Here is a 19,061-nt window from a genome sequence, read left to right on the forward strand (position 1 = left end):
GCCTAGCCTTATTTGGTGTTTTAATACTGAATTTCATGTGGTGCTGGTATTCTCTTGCTGTGTTAGCTGGCTTCAGTACTAGCTTTCGCATGGAAGTAGGCTTACTCACTAAGCTCCTTGGAACAAGACTATTAGGTCATTCATTCCTGTTGTAGAGTTTTGTAGAAAAGATATACCAGAGCATCAGTGGAGTTAGGTTACCTGTTTCATAGTGCATTGCATTTTATTGAGAAAGTGAACCTATTTTTTGATTGAGTGTTAATTTATATCCCAATAATATGAGTTACTATTTATTCCTTCCACCCCAGCTTAACTCTGAAGTTGAGTCTTGGAATTGTTGCAATGACCAAAACATCAACATTCTCTTTCCGCCAGTTTATTTTTTATATAATATGGGAGCCATATTATAGTAGTTGGTATATAAGGTAAGGGGAAAGAAGGACCAGGACACAGTGTTTAAAGTTTAGAAAGTAAAATCTTGAAAAGTAGAGATCTGGCTGGGAAATACAGTACAGTGTGAGTCCTCTGGAGGGAAATAGCTTGTCTACAGTCTGAGCCGAGAACATGCCTGGCATAACCCACTTTAAAGGCCTTTCTTTTATTTTGAAACAATTGAAAATAACTTTTGTACACCCTTTACATAGAGACCCCCTTCAAATATTGTCCAAGTAATCTTGATTCAAAGTGATGGTGATCTAGTGTCAAGCATTTCATCTAATTTTCATGCCTCTCTAAGTCTTTCCATCTGGAACAGCCCTGATAAGCCTTTCTTTTGACCTTGCTGCTCTCCAAAGAGTTTTGAAGATTACAACTTGCTATCTCTGAACTTGGGTTTTCTAGTGTTTCCTGTTGGTTAGAACCTGCTGGTATTTTTGGCTGATATCACAGAAATGTTGCTGTATTTTCAAATCTTTTAGGTGGTTATGTATTTGGTGTGATCGTTGGTGATGTTAGTGCTGACCACTTGTTTAAAGAGAATCTCTGCTGTCTCTCAGTTTTTCTTTTTCGTGATTAGTGAGTATGTTGTGAGCTGCCATGTGGATGTTGGGAACAGAACCCTTATCTTCTGCAAGAACTGCACATGCTCTGAATACCGAGCCTTCTCTCTAGCCCCTGCTACTTTGTGAGGAGGTACTTGGAGTATGTAAAAACCATATTTTTATTTTACTTTTACTCACTAGTTTTAGAATCTATTGAAATTTCTCCCAATTTTTAATTTGCTGTTATCAGATGGCGGTTTTCTAGTTTATTTATTCCTGTACATTCATTAGTTAGTATTCTTCTGCAAGATTTTATTCTGGGGGAGGGTAACGCTCCATTACTATTATAAAACACTGGCTTCTGCAGCATGTAGGGTAAGACTAGAACATCTGCCACTGCTTACTTTCTAACTAGCTCTGGTCAGAGCCCAGATTTGCCACTAGAGGCCATTCATCCCATGCTAGCCTTCATGCCCCCTTTGAATTGTCACCATCAGTCACTATGCATAGAAGAGGGAACAGAATGATTCTTAAGAGCCAGAATATGAGGACGTCTGCTGTGAAACAGTCTCTCCAAAAATGGCTGCGTAAACAAGACCAGAACTGTGACAATTGCAGTGAGCATGTTAACATAGAAGGGAGAAGGTTTTGTGGGGCCCCACCCCTAGACAAGAACTATAGGCAACTGATAACCACCAGGAGGACAGTTAACTTCTCCCAGGCATGAGCGCCCTTTTGGTTTTCAATCCAAAGTGGTCAGCCCTGAAACCATATGCAAATATGCAACAAAAATAGACACAGCAAGTTGTACACAAATACACTCAATAATAATAGTGATGATGATAATGATGATGATGTTGTTATAAACCTGAAACGGTGTGGGGGAACATGGAAGAGGCTTAAGGCGGGTAACTGGAGGGGCCCAAGGGAGGAAAGTGGTATTTTATTTCAATTAAAAACATAGCTTCAAAAATACCTCAAGTAAGCTAGGTGATGGTGGCACACACCTTTAATCCCAGCACTCGGGAGTCAAAGGCAGGCGGATCTCTGTGAGTTCTAGGCCAACTTGGTCTACAGCATGAGTTTTAGGACAACTAGGGCTGTTACACAGAGAAACCCTGTCTTGGGGGAAAAAAGCGTCAAGTAATTTTAAAGCCTCAGAAAGCTTGCAGAAATAATAAGAATGGTCTTATGTGTTCCTCACTCAAAATTCCCTTAATTTTCTATAACTATATTGGCTTTAAAAGTATACAGTGCATGTGAGTAGATAATGCCATTTTATGACTGCTATACTTTTCTTTTTGGTAAAAGATACCATGGAATCATCTTGTCATTTTCTTGCTTCAGCCTCGGAATCAGCCATTTCCTTAAGGACTTTCTCCTTGTTGGGAGTAGTATTTCAAAGCCAAGATGAATGTTAAATGGGCTCATGGCTGTTGGAGTATCTCTGTAACTAGACCCTTTTAAACCAGAGGTTGTCAACCTTGTTAACACTGTGACCTTTTAATACAGTTCTTATGGTGACTCCTAGCCATAAAATTATTTTTTGTTGCTACTTCATAACCTTAATTTTGATGCTGTTATCAGTCACATTGTAAATATCTGATATGCAGGATGGTGTTAGGTGACTACTGTGTAAGGGTTGTTCAATCCCCAAAGGGGTTGTGACCCACAGGCTGAGAACCTCTACTTCAAAAAGCTAAATCCAGGGAAAAGATCTGGGTATAGATCCAGGGTGTAGGGTAGAGAGAATGAGGGAGAGAGGAAGCAGGCCTGCACAACAACTGGGTTCACATTTCCATGTCTGTCTTTAGATCTTGAGATCCACAAATTCACATCGACACTCCCTGTTTCACTCCAGTACTGTTCGTTATTCCAGCCACTTCTTCTGTGTTTGCACTTCTGCTGCTGATGTGAAGTAGACTCCTGTTGTTTTATGGTTAACTTGTCTGGTTTCTCCATATGGAGCCAGTCTCTTAACCACACAGGGCTATGGGTGCTGCTCACATATCCCTTCTTGATAAGCCCCTAGTTGCTGATCTATCATCTACCTATCTATTCCAGTTTTATTCACTCCATGCATGAGGCTCCCTTGGTGACTCTAAAACTTTTAAAAGGTCAGTTTGGCTGCGACAGAATGAGTAAAAGTAATAGATAAGTTAGTTCATAACTGGGAGTTTGTGCTTTACTCACATTGAAGTAGGAAGATATTGGATATTCTGAGTAGCAGAGTGACAGAAGCATTCTTGGCCATTTTGTTAAGTAATCTTAGAGGAGGGGAAGGCAAGACCACAAAAAAGCTTGGTAGTAGGTGTTTACAAGAACTCAAGCTTGCAAAGTAATGGTGACTTGTAGGGTTGGTGCAACTGGAGGGGCTCCGGATTCACTTCGAAAGCCATGCTAGCAGGATTTGTGTGTGTTAAATTTGAGCTTAAGAGAGAAGAGGTCCGGCTTGATACCCAAATGGTCTGAGTATTGGGAGGGGTGGGATTGCTATTCATTGAGATGTGTAAGACTGAGTAGATGTGGTTGTAGTGAGAAGAAATAGGACACAGCTTTGGATGTTGTTTGAGAGACTTGTCATGGATTTGAGGGTTTTTTTTTTCTTTCTTTGATGGGAAAGACAATGAATTTAGAACCCATTAGCACACAGATGGCATTTGCAGACATGAAATAGAATGAATGCTATAGAGCAAGTGGGTTTAAAATGCAGGAAGCCAGCACAGGAAAAAGCCAATGATGGAGACAGATGGGACAATGGGAAAGATACTAGAAAATCATTTGTATTTATCAAAGCCAACTGAAGAAAGATTCTCAAGAATTGCACAGAGACTACCACAGATGTGAGCAGATCTGGTCACTGAATGGTGTGTAGGTCATTAATGAGCTTGAACTGTTCTGTTATTGTAGTAGGTGGGGGTAGAACTCATTGGATTGAGGCCTAAATTGATGGGAGCACCAGAGCTGATGACAGCTACTGTAAATATTTCTTTCAAACAATTTTCTTTTAAAGATAAAGGGCTGTGTAGGAAGTGGCTTCAAGAGCCTTTGTTTTCCTACTATAAAAGGAGTAATGTATTTTAATAATAATGAAAGGAACAAAAGAGAGAGAATAAATATATGAGTGAATGTGAATGAGAATTGAGTAGAGAAAGAATTGGGCCATCAATGTTGTCAGTCAGAATAGTAGGATTGAGAGACCAGCTGGGACATAAGTGGAAGGGTGTGATTGTGATGATTGGCTGTGGAGTTTACGTTCTATGAAGAGTATGGGAAGGAAGAGGATGAAGCAGAGTAGGAAGAGACAGAATCTGGATTAAAAGTTGCTGTTGAATCAAAGGAATATTGGAATTGTCGACTTGTTGAAGGAAGTGTATTACTGTGGAGACAGGCTTTGAGGTCTCTTTGGCATAAGGTTTACTCAGTGTTGCAATCATTTCCTGTGGCCTGATCAAGAGGTGGCCAGCACCATGTCTGCTGGCCATGATGATAATGGACTGAACCTCTAAAATTATAAGCAAGCCATCCCAATGTTTTCTTATAGGATTGCCATTGTCATGGTATCAATAGAAACCCTGTGGTGTAGGAGGTCCTTCTGTTTATGTGTTGCTTTCATTGGTTAATCAATAAAGAAACTGCTTGGCCTGATAGGGCAGAACTTAGGTAGGCAGAGAACACAGAACTGAATTCTGGGAGGAAGAGTCAGAGAGCCGCCATGGAAATGCCAGGCCAGACATGCTAAATCTTTCCCAGTAAGCCACGACCTCATGGTGAACACAGCCAATAGGAGGCTAGAGCTAATGGCCTGGCAGTGTTTTCATGAATACAATTTCTGTGTGATTATTTTGGGTGTAAGATAACCAAGCGACTGGAACAAGGGGCCCGCTCCCTGTAACAACCCTGACTAAAAGAGAGGCATTTAGAGTCGTGCTTTTCAACCTTTCTAATGCTGTGACTCTTTAATACAGTTCCTCATTTTGTGATGACTCCAAAATTATAAATTTTTTGTAGCTACTTCATAATTGTAATTTTGCTATTGTTATAAATCATAATGTAAGTATCTGATATGCAGGATATCTAATATGCAACCCTTGTAAAAGGGTCATTCAACCCTCAAAGGAGTTGTTACCTACATGTTGAGAACCACTGCATTAGAGTACACTAGAAAGATAAGATGGTGCTTAAAGTGGAGACAAAGTATTTAAAATTGAAATTATGGAGGTGTTGTGGTTATTGGTGATATTATCATGGGAATGAATGTTTAATTATAAGATTAGTCTTGGACAGTGTAACAATGCACAAGGGCATTATAGAGACTGAGATTAGAGAGCCTTGGGGGGTTGCGGGTAGCATATTAAGAAATGGTAGTGAGTCATAGGTGATCTGATGTAAAGCTGAATTCTCAGAAAGGGATGAAGAAGAATGGTTATGGAGAACCGGGAACAAGGAGAAACACCTACTCCTTGTATAGAGTCCGAATCTTGTGACCTGTTAGGAAGGAATTTTTAAAAATATTTGAAAATAGATGTTTTGTTATTTATATAGTGCATTATACATAAAATAGAAGTTTTAAAATGAAAGGTATATTTCCAAATAAACATTTAAAATATTACTTGATTTTACTAATGTATCAATCTTTTTCACTAAATAAAAAATACTTTACAGTTTTTAAAGTTTGTCTTCATATCATTGCAGTGATTTTGAAAATCAGGTTCTCACTTGAATTTACTTTGCTCCTGGCTGGACTGTCATAGTTTCTGTTTTTTGTTTGTTTGGTTTTTGTTTCGTTTTTTTGTTTTTTATAAAGATACAAATGAAGGACGTAGTCCCCCTCCCCTTTGTTCTTTGGAAGCCTGCCACTGAGCTCCCAAATAAATACAGAGAGACTTATTACTTATGAATGCCTGGCCTTAGTTTGACTTGTTCCTAGCCAGCTTTTCTAACTTAAATTATCCCATTTCTCTTTAACTATGTTTTGCCTCTGGGCTTTTTACCTCTCTTTAGTCTATATATCTTTCTTCTCTTCCTACTCCATGGCTGACTGTGTGGCTGGCCTTTAGTGTCCTCCTCTCCTCCTTTTCTCACTCTTCTCTCTTCTCCCTTCTCTTAGATTTCTCCTCCTATTTATTTTCTCTGCATGCCAGCCCTGCCTGTTTCTCTCTTCTGCCTAGCTGTTGGCCATTCAGGACTTTATTAGACCAATCAGGTGTATTAGACAGGCTTTACAAAGTTAAACAAATGCAACATAAAATAATGTGACATGCTGGGTGGTGGTGGTGCACGCCTTTAATCCCAGAACTCAGGAGGCAGAGGCAGGCGGATCTCTGTGATTTCGAGGCCAGCCTGGTGTATAAGAGCTAGTTCCAGGACAGGAACCAAAAGCTATGGAGAAACCCTGTCTCGAAAAATCCACACACACACACACACACAAAAAAAAAAAGATTGTGACACATTTTTGCATTGTTAACAAATATTCCATAGCATAAATGAATGTAACACATCTTAAACTAATATTCTACAACACTTCCCCCTTTTTGTCTAACTTAAATGAAAAGTCTTAGCTTTAACATAGTAAAACTGTATACAAAAAAAAGTTTTCAAGTAAGAATTACATTTACAGTATTCAATCCATTTGTATTTAGCAAATTCAGAGAAAATACTCTGCTATAGAGATTTTCATTGGTATGGGTTGGTTTATTGATACAGATTTAAGGTCAGTTTTGTTATGCTGTGTATATGTATTTCTGATCTTGATTAAGGTATTGTGTTTGTGCAGCTCATTTAGAAATGTAATGTATAATTAAGAAATATAGGTTAATAGATAATTATCTATAATAGTCAAGCTTATAGTCATGTTAGTTAGATTTTCTAGATGCACAGAGATGTATTTCAGGTGGACAGACATTCTTCAAACTTTCAAAGACCTTCAGAATATGGCATTTAAAATGTTTAAGAATTTAGGACTTTTCATGACAATGAGACACATCTGCTCCTGGCAGCACCAATTACTTCAAGAGGAAGATGGGCATTGAAGAGGCTCCTTCTAGAGTTGATTAGCCATTTGGGCAAGAAACTGCTCTTGCCTGGACTGCTTGATGAACTGGACATGCAGGACCCACAGAGAGATGACTGCTGAACTTGCCTAAAGGTGAGAAAGGGCCTGCGGGGTTCCTGCTTCATGAAAGAGTCTGCAAGACATTCTTCAGGGCACAGAAGAAAGTGACTGACAAACTGCCGATATAGGCAGAACTGTCTTTGAAATTTCCTGCTTCATGGAAAACTCTGCCAGATACTATGGGCCTGTAGGCTGAAGATGGATGCCCCAACGGTACAGAAGAACTTTGGGTGACTGTCCAGGCAGTGAGATGTCTCTGTCAATTCTAGAGTCTTGGAAGTTGCTTACAATGTGTTTCCTGTTTACTTAGGTAATATTATATCCTTCTGGAGTCTTTGATATAGTTGAAGAATTTATAGTTACAGTTTTCCTTAGTTACGATAAAAGAACTGTAATTCTTGCTTGATACCTGTTTTGTTATATGTAATTTTACTATGTTAAAGTTAAAACCTTCCTTTTTTATTTACACAGGAAAGGGGAGGTGACATGGGATTCCCCTCTGTATGTTGTGATTACCATTAATGAATAAAGAAACTGCTTTCGACCTATGGCAGGGCAGAACTTAGGTAGGTGGGGAAAACTAAACTGAATGCTCAGAGAGGAAAGGGCAGAGTTAGAGAGATTTCATGTAGCCCTGCCGGAGACAGAAGCCAGAACTTTAGCTGGTAAGCCGTAGCCATGTGGCGATACACAGATGAATAGAAATGGGTTTAATTAAGATGTAAGAGTTAGCCAATAAGAAGTTAGAGCTAATGGGCCAAGCAGTGTTTTTTGTTTTTTTGTTTTTTTTAAAAATAGTTTTTGTGTGGTTATTTTGGTTCTGGGTGGCTGGGACGAACAAGTGGCCTCCTACTACAGTACTCCATCATCTATCTTAGTGATTCCAAAGTTTTATACCTGACTTACTTTCTGTCATAACTAAGGAAAACTAAAGCTAACTATTTAGTCTTTTAATGCCATCAAAGGCCCCAGAAGGTTGTAATAGTACCTTACAGCAGAGACATCTGGCCTCTAAAGGAAACTTTATCTAAATCTCTATCCTTCTGTAGATCAGGATTCAAAGGTTGAGGTAAAATCCTGCTAGTGCAGTAGCTAACCTCTCCTTGTTCCTGTTTCCCACTAAAGAACCCTCTCTACACTTAGTTCCTCCTGTCAGTTAGTTGCTGACTCAGCCTCCTGACCCCAGGTTAATTTTATTTAATCAAACAAATGTAACAGGTCATTGCATGGGTAACAAAAGCAGCAGAAACAAATGTTAACACACCTTTACATAGTTAGAATAACATTCCATAACAGAAGGGCACACAACACACCAGGTAGTAAATTTGTTGATTCTGTTCACCAACTAATAACTTTTTTTGTGGTTGTTGAGACTTAGTAAGCCTCTGCTTTCTCTGGTGATAGAGGGTAGATTGTAAAAATGAACTAGATTAGCTGCATTTTTGTATTTTAATAATACAATTTTGTATTTTAATCCACTCAGTTGCGCTGCCTCTGTCACCACAAGGAGCTAGTTGGTGCCCTTGCCCTCAAGGGCAAGGTATCTTTTGTGTATGCTCTGTAACAGACTAGAGGGACTTTATTAACATTAGGCACTGTGCACAGCAGAACACTCCCTTCAGAGATAAAGAGGGCATTACTATATAAAGGTGGAACTTAGTTCTTCTAAAACTGTTTTTCAGTAGTTCATGTACATGCACCTAACAGTAAGCAGCAACAGCGATGCGACAAAGTAAACTAGCAAAAATAATGCAGCTGCTTTTAGTTGTAGCTGGTTTAGCATATAGTTTAAAGATTGCTTTTTTAATTTTAATTTTATTTCATATACATTGGTGTTTTGCCTGCACTTATGTCTGTATGAGGGCACCAGATCCCTGGAACAGAAGCTACAGACAGCTGTAAGCTGCCATGTGGGTAATGGGAATTGAACCCGGGTCCTCTGGAAGAACAGTTAGTGCTCTTAGATGCTGGGCCATTTTTCCAACCCCAGAATATAGTTTAAAGATTTTAAGCATGCAAGTTAACATAGTTTATTCATCCCAAGATGCAGAACATGTTACTCAGCAGTACTCACATATTCCTGGTGACATTTCCAGACACCCCTTGTCAAAATATTTCCTCTATAGCAGTACTTTTCAAAATATTAAAAATTGTTTTTTGTCATTTTCTGTTGTCCTTACTTAGACCTCTCACTAAAAGTATTCACCAGGATACTGTTGTTAATAACTTGTTATAGTGAGGCAAACTCAGTAAATTTAGAGCAATTTAATTTTTTATAGAAGAATATATAATTCATCTGTAAGTTCAATGACTTTTTGAAGTGTGTTGTGAAAGATTACCCTGAAAACTTTTGTATAAAAGTAGAAGCTTTTGTGGTAGTTTTTCAGCTCACCACAAAGGATTGAAAATATTTTCTTAACACTTTCACACCCTTATTTTTATAAAATTTTAGTGTTAGTGAGATGATGTATTACAGCGTTCTGTGCCTTGGTTGTAAAAACTTGTTCTTTGAATGTGTTTAGCACTGTTCGTAAGTTTCTATGTTCTCTGATAGAGGACAGATCTTAAAAGTATGTGGCGTTCAAGAGTTTTGTGTTTCAGCCATAGAACCACCTCTGCCCTGGTGACTGTTAGAAAAGCTTTCTTTAGTATTAGTATTAAAGAAGTAATTTGATGCTGAGTATGCATTTGTCTTCTTTGGTTGTTTCTGTTACAACAGTGGCCAGCATGTATTTGACGGTAGAGTAGAACATGTGAGTGCTTTTCTCCAGCCGTCTAGTAAGTCTGTCAGTGCAGTTTCCTTGCTCTTCTCGTTTCTTATTCTTCAGCACCTTCCAAGGCATATGATGTCAAGAAAACTGCATTTTCCACTAATTGTTTCTGATATATATCAGTCAAAACAAAGCAAAATACTGAGAGAACTGATGTTTTCTGGCACTGTCTGGATTTTTAGAGTTGCTCCTTTGATGTAAATGGAGCAAAACAGAAAAGCTAGATTTTCCAAATCATTATCATTACATTTAATGAAAATTGGTTCAATGCTTGATTCAATTCAGGACAGTAACATCATTGTCTGGGTTCTTAAATGACTTGTTGGATGATGATTCGTTTTTAATGTGTGGGTGTTAGTGTATGTGCACAAGAAGTCAGAGAACAACTTGGGAATTCTCTTTCCTATTATGTGGGAGTCAGAGACTGAACCAGGTTGTCAGACTTGGTGGTAGATAGATGCCTTTACCCATCTTGCTGTCCTGTCAGCCCCAAAATATGTGTTCTGAAAAGCCATGCACATGAATATTGGAGAAATTAGAATAGGATCAGACTTTTAACCAAAAGAGTAAGAAAATTTGTGGTAATTAATAAAGTTGTGATCACTAAGTCTCTTGGCAGTTGTGCCCAACATCACAAACATGTCCGCACTTGCAGCCTTGATTGAATCCCCAAGGCTTGATTTTTTTTTTTTCTTTGAGATGGCCTAACTCTGCCTCCTGAGTGCTGGAATTAAAGGCCTGTACCACTACTACCTGACATGTATAATTTTGTTTTGTTTAATGAGTTGCTAATATGTACTTGATGGACAAGAAATCCTTAGTCCTGCTCAGGGGAGTGCCAGAAATGAAGGGATGGTAAGCAGCAGTTATAGGTGGCAGTGGTTACTAACCACTTTAAAAGCTACATTTGTACATATTATTTGGCTTTAGTATTGCTTCCTTTTAAAAACCTCATTTAAAAAATCGGTTAATTTTTATGTGTTTTAGTGTTTTGTCTGTGTGTATTTCTGTGTGAGGGTGTCAGGTTCCCTGGAACTAGAATTAAAGACAGTTGTAAGCTGCAGTGTGGGTACTGGGAATTGAACCCAGGTTCTCTGAGAGAGCAGTCAGTGCTCTTAACTGTTGAGCCATCTCTCCAGACCCTGTATTGCTTCCTAATAGTGGGAATTTCCTCCCTTTCCAAATAAAATGTTATGAGCTACCAAATGTAAAGTAGAACAGAGAAGTATGAATTAGATTCTCCTTAACCATCCATATCCATCCATAATACTTACGCATCCACCTCCCTTTTAAAAGGTAAGTATGTGTGTGCTGGTGGGGGTAAGATGAGGCAGATATTTGATACCCCCCAAAGTGTTTACCAAAAAAAAAAAAATCCCTGAAGGGCAGATTTTTCTGGGTGAAATAGAAAGCAGGCATTATTGTGAGACAATATAAGCCTAGGCTGGCCTCATAAATCATCTATCTGCATTTATTCTAGGATATGTGCTCACTTCTGAAAATTTGGGACTAGGGGCCTCCGATGAGAAAACATGCAGTGTTTGTCACCTGGGTCTGGGTTTCCTTAGTATGATTCTTTCTGGTTCCATCCATTTACCTGGAGAACAATGTCATCGTATTTATTTTGGTACTTCCTTCCCCTCCTTCCATGGGCAATAAACAAAATTATTTTAAATGAGCAAAAATTTATAAGCTACATTTATCTTTCTTTGCTTTACTGAGTACCAAACTCTGATTTTGTGTGTATTCCCAGCTTCTCAGCTAACATTCTCAGGTTAGAAAACTTGTTCAAGCTGTTGGGAATGGAGAGTCAGTACAATATATCAATGTGGGTTCGTATTTACTCAATGGGAATAGCATATATAATATTTAAAGATTTTTGAATGCTTCAGAATTATAAAAACTTGCTTTTTACTTTTTATTTTTTAACAGGATGGCTTAAATTCCTTGGTCCTTGACTTGGATTTTCCTGCTTTGAGAAAAAATAAAAATATAGATAATTTCTTAAATAGATGTAAGTATATTTATTTTTACTATTAATGTTTGGACACATAGCTGAGCTTTAAATGAGATGTGTTTTGGTACTTATATCTCTTAACTTTGTTAACCTATGACCTAGTCACCACTCTTTTACTGTGAAGAGATACCATGATCTCTTGATTACAGTTTCAGAGATTTAGTCCATTATGGCAGGAAGCCAGATGATACACATTATGCTGGAGCAATAGCTGAGAGTTGCATCCTGATCTGCAGGTCAAAAGAAGGACATTGGGCCCAGCATGGACTTAACCCAAAGCCTAGCTCCGGTGACGTGTTTCTTCCAATAAGACCACACCTCCTAATCCTTCTAATCCTTGGAAATAATGCCACTCTCTCGTGACTAAACATTCGAATATATGAGCCTATGGGGTCATTCTTCTTAGCTTATTGAACTTGCTTGTATTAAGTGTGCTTTTTGTTTCATTTAAAAATATTTTGTATTTTCAAAGTAAGTTTGCTAAACTAAGTTACAATATGTAAATTAAATAAAATTTAAAAGATTAGATTTATAGAAATTGTTAAGACCCTATAACTCTTGTTTATGCTTGATCTAAGCAAAATTTTAAATTATTGTAATTCTATGACATTGCTTTTATTTACCCAGAAGACTTTGATAAGCTTTGTTTTAGTCTTGTTAAGGAAAAATGATGTAATAGCAGTTAGTGTGTGTGTATATATATATATATATATATATGATTATCCTTAATGTTTGTTAGTATTATGTTGAAATTAGTAGATTCTGAAAATATATTCTCAAAGTGAGTTGGGCATGGTGTATTATGCTTATATGTAGCAATCCAGGAGGCTGAGGCAGGAGGACTATTGCGCATTTAAGGCTAGCCTAGACTACAAAGCAAGGCAGTCTCCAAAAAAGGAAAAAGTTAATCCAAGGGTCCTGGAGATGGCCCAGCTGTTAAGGACTTGAGTTCAGATTCCAGCACCCAGGTCAGGCAGCTCACAACCACCTGTTACTAACTCCTGGGGAATCTGATGCCTCCTCATCTGGTTTCTGTGGGCACCACACTCATACAGACCCACACTCTTAAATATATAACACAGAAAATTTAAAATTCTAAAAATGTCTAATGGGGGGGAAGTTTCAGAATGATTAATGCATCCTCTTTATTCTCGCAGCTAAATCCTTTCTTTTGGAATAGTCAGTACTAGGGTATTTTTCAATTTAATATTGACTGTAGTAGTTGATATTTTTGAAATATGATTGCTGCCTTTTAAAGCATCATTACTAAATTTGGAATTACAAGTAATTTTATTCCTTCCTTTTCTCTTTTGAGATGACATCTAGTAATATCACTGAGGCTGCCCTGAAATGTATAGTCCTTATGTTTAGCCTCCTGGTCCTGGGTGACATGCCTGACTTTGTGATTGCTTTCTGCCATGATTGATAAAGAATCAAGATTGCCTGGGTCCTTGATGTCTCTTGCATACAGGGGGATGAGAAGCAGAACAGCTTTAGCAGTTAGTGGTCTTCATGGACATGTGCCAACAAATCACAGAGCTTTGGTTCCTTGATGCAGAGATAGCATGCTTCTTAGAGTGTTTATTTTGATTCTGGGGATAGATCCTAGGACCTCACATGTTAACTAAGCAGTCTGTCACCATACTACACCGATTCCCACATTTTAAAGTTTTAAAATAGGATCCTTTAAAGACTAACAGAATCAGCTGAAAATTCTAGAATCTAGAAGTAAAAAATGTTTACAAATACTTGACTATTTTTGAATATTTCTAATGATTGCTTTAAAATATGGTGATCTTTCTATTATAGATGAGAAAATTGTGAAAAAAATCAGAGGGTTACAGATGAAAGCAGAAGATTATGATGTTGTAAAAGTTATTGGAAGAGGTGCTTTTGGTGAAGTTCAGTTGGTAAGGATTTGTTTGGTTCTTACTACCTTTTTTGTTTTGTTTTTGTTTGTTTGTTTGTTTTGAGACAAGATTTCTCTGTGTATCTTTGGCTATCCTGGAACTCAACTCTGTAGACCAGGCTGGCCTCAAACTCGCAGAGATCTGCCTGCCTCTGCTTCTCTAGTGCTGGGATTAAAGGCGTGCACCACCATGCCCAGCTGAGGAATTAGTTTTATGTCTTTGATGAAGTCATTCTATCCTTCTGAGCCTCAGTGCTCCCATCTTTCAAAAGAGGTAGCCTGTTACTAACAGTATTCCACCTTTAAAACACAGTGATTTGGAATAATACCAGTTTGGTTTCACATGTGATCTGCCTATAAATTAGTACTATACTATATTATACTCTGGCATTATACTGTATGAAAGCTGTAATAATTATTAAGAAAGGTCATGATGGCAAATGTCTTTAATCCCACCCAGCATTCAGGATATTGAGGCAGACCAATCTCTTATTTCAAGGCCAGCCCGGCCATACAGTGAGTATGATATATATGCATGTGTGTGTATATACATATGTATGTATGATATGTATATATCATATATATACACATATATCACAATGAAGAAACTATTTCTGGAGGTAAAAGTGTAAATATTATAACTCTTAACATTAAATTGTGTATTTATATTAAACGAGGCATTATAATGGTTATTCTGTTTTGAATTCTTAAGCATGAGGTTCAGTGTTTGTTCTTAGATTCTAGTTCTGTTCTTTGAACCTTCAGTGTTTTATCCTCTTGATGGCAATGAGAAACAGTGATCACTTTAAGTGTAAGTTCTTCTCTAAGTTCTGACCTGAAGAACAGAGACAGGAGCACCTATTTTATGAGGGTTACTGTGGAATTACTGTGGATTAAGTGAATTACTAAGTCATGCTGCCTAGAGTACTTCCTAAGGGCTGTTTTTTTTAATTTTATTGCTTATTTTATATATAGAGCTAAATCACATTTTATACAAAAATATTGTTTTTTTGCATACTTAAAATTTATTCTACTTATTGAAGAGATACTAGAATTTAGACTTGGATTTTGAATAGATCTTGACTTATCCTTGTTTTTCTTTTAGTTGTTTGCTTTTTGGTTTTGTATTTTTTAGATAGGATCTCTTACATTCTAGGCTGGCCTAGAATTCAATATGTGGTTGCTGATGACCTTGAACTTTTGATCTTCTGCTTTCCAAGTTCTGTACTTACAGGCATGCATCCTCATGCTCTGTTTTACATTGTGTTGGGGATCTAGCCCAAGGCTATGCATAAGCTAGGCAAGTGCACATGTATTAGCTGAGGCACATTTATTAGTCAAACTGGTCATTCTTTGTTTTAAGACAAGATCTTTCTGTGTAGACCAGGTTGACCTCCCAGCTCAGAGATCTGCATGCCTCTGACTCCTGAGTACTGGGATTAAATGCACATGCCACCGTGTCTTGACCCAGCTTTCCATGTTTTAATGTTAGAGTAGTTATTTAGGGAGGAAAGAGGGCCTGCTTTTTGTCCCAGCCACGCAGCTAGCTTAACCCCGAAATAATCACACAGAAACTGTATTCATTTAAACACTGCCTGGCCCATCAGCTCCAACTTCCCATTGTCCAACCTCCTACTTCCCAGTTCAACCCATTCCCATCAATCTGTGCATTGCCACATGACTGTGGCTTACCAGCAAGATTCTAACTGGTGTCCGTCCCAGGCAGGAGATCCATGGCATCTCGGCTCTGCCCTTCTTCCTCCCAGCATTCCGTTCTATCTACTCCGCCTAAGTTCTGCCCTATCAAAAGGCCAAGGCAGTTTCTTTATTCAACCAATGAAAACAGCACGTAGAAGGACCTCCTACACCATGTTCCTACTAATGTTATTATGATGAAGTGTGTCAAAGGAATGGGAGAAAAATATGTAGGTATAACATTTTATTTTTGTTGTTGCTGTTAACCAAAATCATTTGTTTTTAAAAATGAAAACGACATTCTATGAATCTGGTGCCTGACTCAAGAGTTTGTATCTTATTTACTTTGGCTTTGCCTTTATTACCTTAGACAGATTCCTAAAAAGAAGTAAGATTGTAAAGGAAACATCTATGTGTTTCTTTCTTCTATTTTGAAGATTAATTTGTATGTAGTAAATTAGTATGGTGGGTATAGGGGGAGAATATTCCAATTTAACACATCTTTGTAATGTGTTTTGTTTTTGCAAGTTAATTGAAGGAAGCTTCATAATAGCACAGATTTTTCTTTCCATATGAAATCTTTTTCTGGTTAAGTTGAAAGTAGGGGTTAGGTTACCACAGAGGACAGTGTTAACTAATTTATAAAAATAGTTCCATTCTAAGGGTAATTGTGTTATATCACTGATATGCCATAGCATATAAGAGCATTGTTTCTGGAGTCATAGCAGTATAGGGCTGGAGAGATGGCTCAACAGTTACGATTACTTGCTGCTCTTCCATAGGACTCAGGTTCAGTTTCCAGCATTGCATGAGGTCTCGAGTAACTGTCTGTAACTTGAGTTCCAGGGGATCCAATGCCCTCTTCACCTCTACAGGAATTGCATACATATGATTCACATACATACATACATGTAGGCAGGCAAAATACTGATATATGTAAAATTAAAAAAAAATATTGGGGTTTGGGGAGGGGAGGCTGGAGAAATAGCTGAGTAGTTAAGAGCATTGGCTGCTCTTGCAGAGGATACAGGTTTGATTCACAACACTTAAATGGTGGTGCACACTGTTCATAACTCTAGTTCCTGGTATCTGACACTCTCTTCTGGACTCTGCGGGCACTGCATACATGTGGTGCACAGACATACATGCAGGCAAACCACCCATACACATAAAAACTTAAAAATTATAGTAAAAAAAGAATAAAGAACAACAAAAAGCAGTAGCTTCCCCACTAGGGCCTTTGACCTTAGTAGTAAAACTTCAATAGAAATTTTTGTGTGCAATTAATTTCTGGTACTGTGGGAGAAGAGTCGGTGTTGACTACTTCTGTTTCTAGCCTACAGGACATTGGTTTCCTGTCACCCAGGCTAAAGCTCTCTCATCTTGGAGTAGCATTAGTAACAACTTAACTTTAGAATATTTTTGTAAGTACTATATTGGATTGCACATACATGTCTCTTAGTGTGGTTCTGGTTCTGCGTAGTGGGACTATTGCCAGGCTTCTTGTCAGATATTTAAGTGGGTTTTACTTTTGAATAATCAGATCTTATCTGAGTTTTAGATGTACATATGTATATTATTTTTGTGGGGCCACCATGGCAATACAAGGCTTCCTGAAAAACAACAGAAATTTCATATCAGTTCGTGTGAAGTTTGGGAACCAGCTTATTGGTATTCTTTATTTCGATGATTAAAAACATTTGAGATTATTTGACACTTGCAAAAGTATCAGTTAAAATCTTCCCTGGCAGCCTGGTGGTGTTGGTGGCAGCACACATCCTTAATCTCAGCACTTGGGAGGCAGAGGTAGGTAGGTTTTTGAGTTCGAGGCTAGCATAGTTTACAGAGTGAGTCCAGGACAGCAAGGGCTACAAGGAGAAACCCTGTCTTGAAAAAACAAAAGCAAAAACGAAACAAAAACAAAAGCCTGGCTTGCAAGATAGCTCAGTAGATAAAGCTGGTAACCTAAATTCAATCCTTTGAACTTGTATAAAAATGGAAGCAGAGAGGCTTCTTAACTTATAAGAAGTTGCCTTCTTATCTCTGCATGTATATAGTGATATTTTGTTTATGTTTTAATAAATAAAGCTTGCCTAAAGATCAGAAGGAAAAAGCTAAGCCACTAGAGGTCAGGCAGTGGTGGCACACATCTTTAATATCAGGATTTGTGAGACAGAGGCAGCTGAATATCTGTGAGTTCAAAGCCACCCTGGGCTACACAAGATCAATGCAGAAACAAATCCAGGTGGTGGTACCTCACCCCTTTAATCCCAGTACTAAGGAGTCATATACTTTTAATCCCAGCGCTAGAGGGAATGTAAAATGGGAGGAGAGAGAGGCTTAGTCTGCTTAGTCTGCGGTCACCCAGCCTTGGTAGAGGTAAGACTTCTCTAGTGGCTTGGCTGCTTTGCTTTTCTGATCTTCAAATTGAACCCTAATATCTGTCTCTGGGTTTTTATTATTCGTGCTACACATATGTGCTCTGGCACCCTCCCCCCACCCCAAAAACATCGCACAGTAATAATAATTAAAATAAAATAGTGACCAAAGAGATGGTTCAACAGTTAAAAGGGTACTTGTTTCCCTTAAGACATAGAGTCACAATTAATGTCTCTTTTCCTTTCTCCCTTATGTTTATCTTTTTTTTTTTTTTTAAAGAAAATCTTAGTTTCTGCCTTCATACTACTTTAGTCTACACTTTTCTTTTTTCGGTATTCATTGCTTTTCAAAGCTACTTTCCCATTACTCAGTCATATATGAATACCTGCTCTCTATTCCACTTTTGCTCAGTGTTTCACTGGAGTAATGATCTCAAGTTGTGAAATGCTCATGGGGAGACTATCGAGACCATGCTTATTAAATGGTCTGCATATTCTTCTGTGTATGCTCAGCTGGACTGATAGTACTATTTGGCAGACATTTCCTCATACTTTTATACCCTTATATTTTTAGGTACCATGTCTATTCCCACTCCTGGTTTGGGCACATTGAGTAAGCTTAGGGGCTATATATATATATATATATATATATATATATCTTACAAGTTGGTTTTTCTGCCTGTCCCTATGTTGAGGAAAGACAGTTCTAGATCTGATGTAACTAATGCAGATACCTCTAAATGGACCCCTTACTGCTTAGTTGACTAAATTAGTATGACTCCTTTATTCTGGCCTGCTAGGATCTCTTGAAATGCCAGCATTCATGGGGCTGGAGAGATGCTTAGCAGGTGAGAGTGTGGAGTGTGAAGCTGAGGATGCCCCTTGACTCACAAGCATCTGTCACTCCAGCTCCAGGAGACCTGATGCTCTCTGCTGGCTCTGGAGGTACTGCAGTCACTTCAGTGCTTCTTTATACATAGATAATTAAAAAGAAGCACCTTTAAATGCCTCCTTTCTCAGGTTCATTCTAGGCCAGATGCTCAGAGCATGCTCTTTTTCCTGTATGCCTTTTCATCCTGTAGTTTGACTCTGTGTCTCAGTGCTCACTTTAAAAGAGAACTTAGGTAGTTACCATTTCTTTTGTTTTAACCTTCTATAAGGGTGAAATTTCTTCTCTGTGGCTTTAATTAATGTTG

At 38.1% G+C, this 19,061-nt stretch overlaps 1 protein-coding gene across 2 annotated transcripts in view; it reads left to right on the forward strand.

The window, feature by feature from the left end:
- The window catches only part of LOC121432519 (rho-associated protein kinase 2), a 102,570-nt gene that overhangs the window by 24,689 nt on the left and 58,820 nt on the right, over positions 1-19,061 (forward strand). For both annotated transcript variants that reach the window (XM_041630512.1, XM_041630513.1), the window contains exons 2-3: positions 11,799-11,880; positions 13,693-13,793. In XM_041630512.1, coding sequence (XP_041486446.1) covers positions 11,799-11,880; positions 13,693-13,793 — 183 coding nt within the window. The remainder of the gene's footprint in view (positions 1-11,798; positions 11,881-13,692; positions 13,794-19,061) is intronic.

Source organism: Microtus oregoni, unplaced genomic scaffold (genome assembly GCF_018167655.1).
Source record: "Microtus oregoni isolate MIOR12 unplaced genomic scaffold, Mior012 000034F_ref0000314, whole genome shotgun sequence".
NCBI lineage: Eukaryota > Metazoa > Chordata > Mammalia > Rodentia > Cricetidae > Microtus > Microtus oregoni.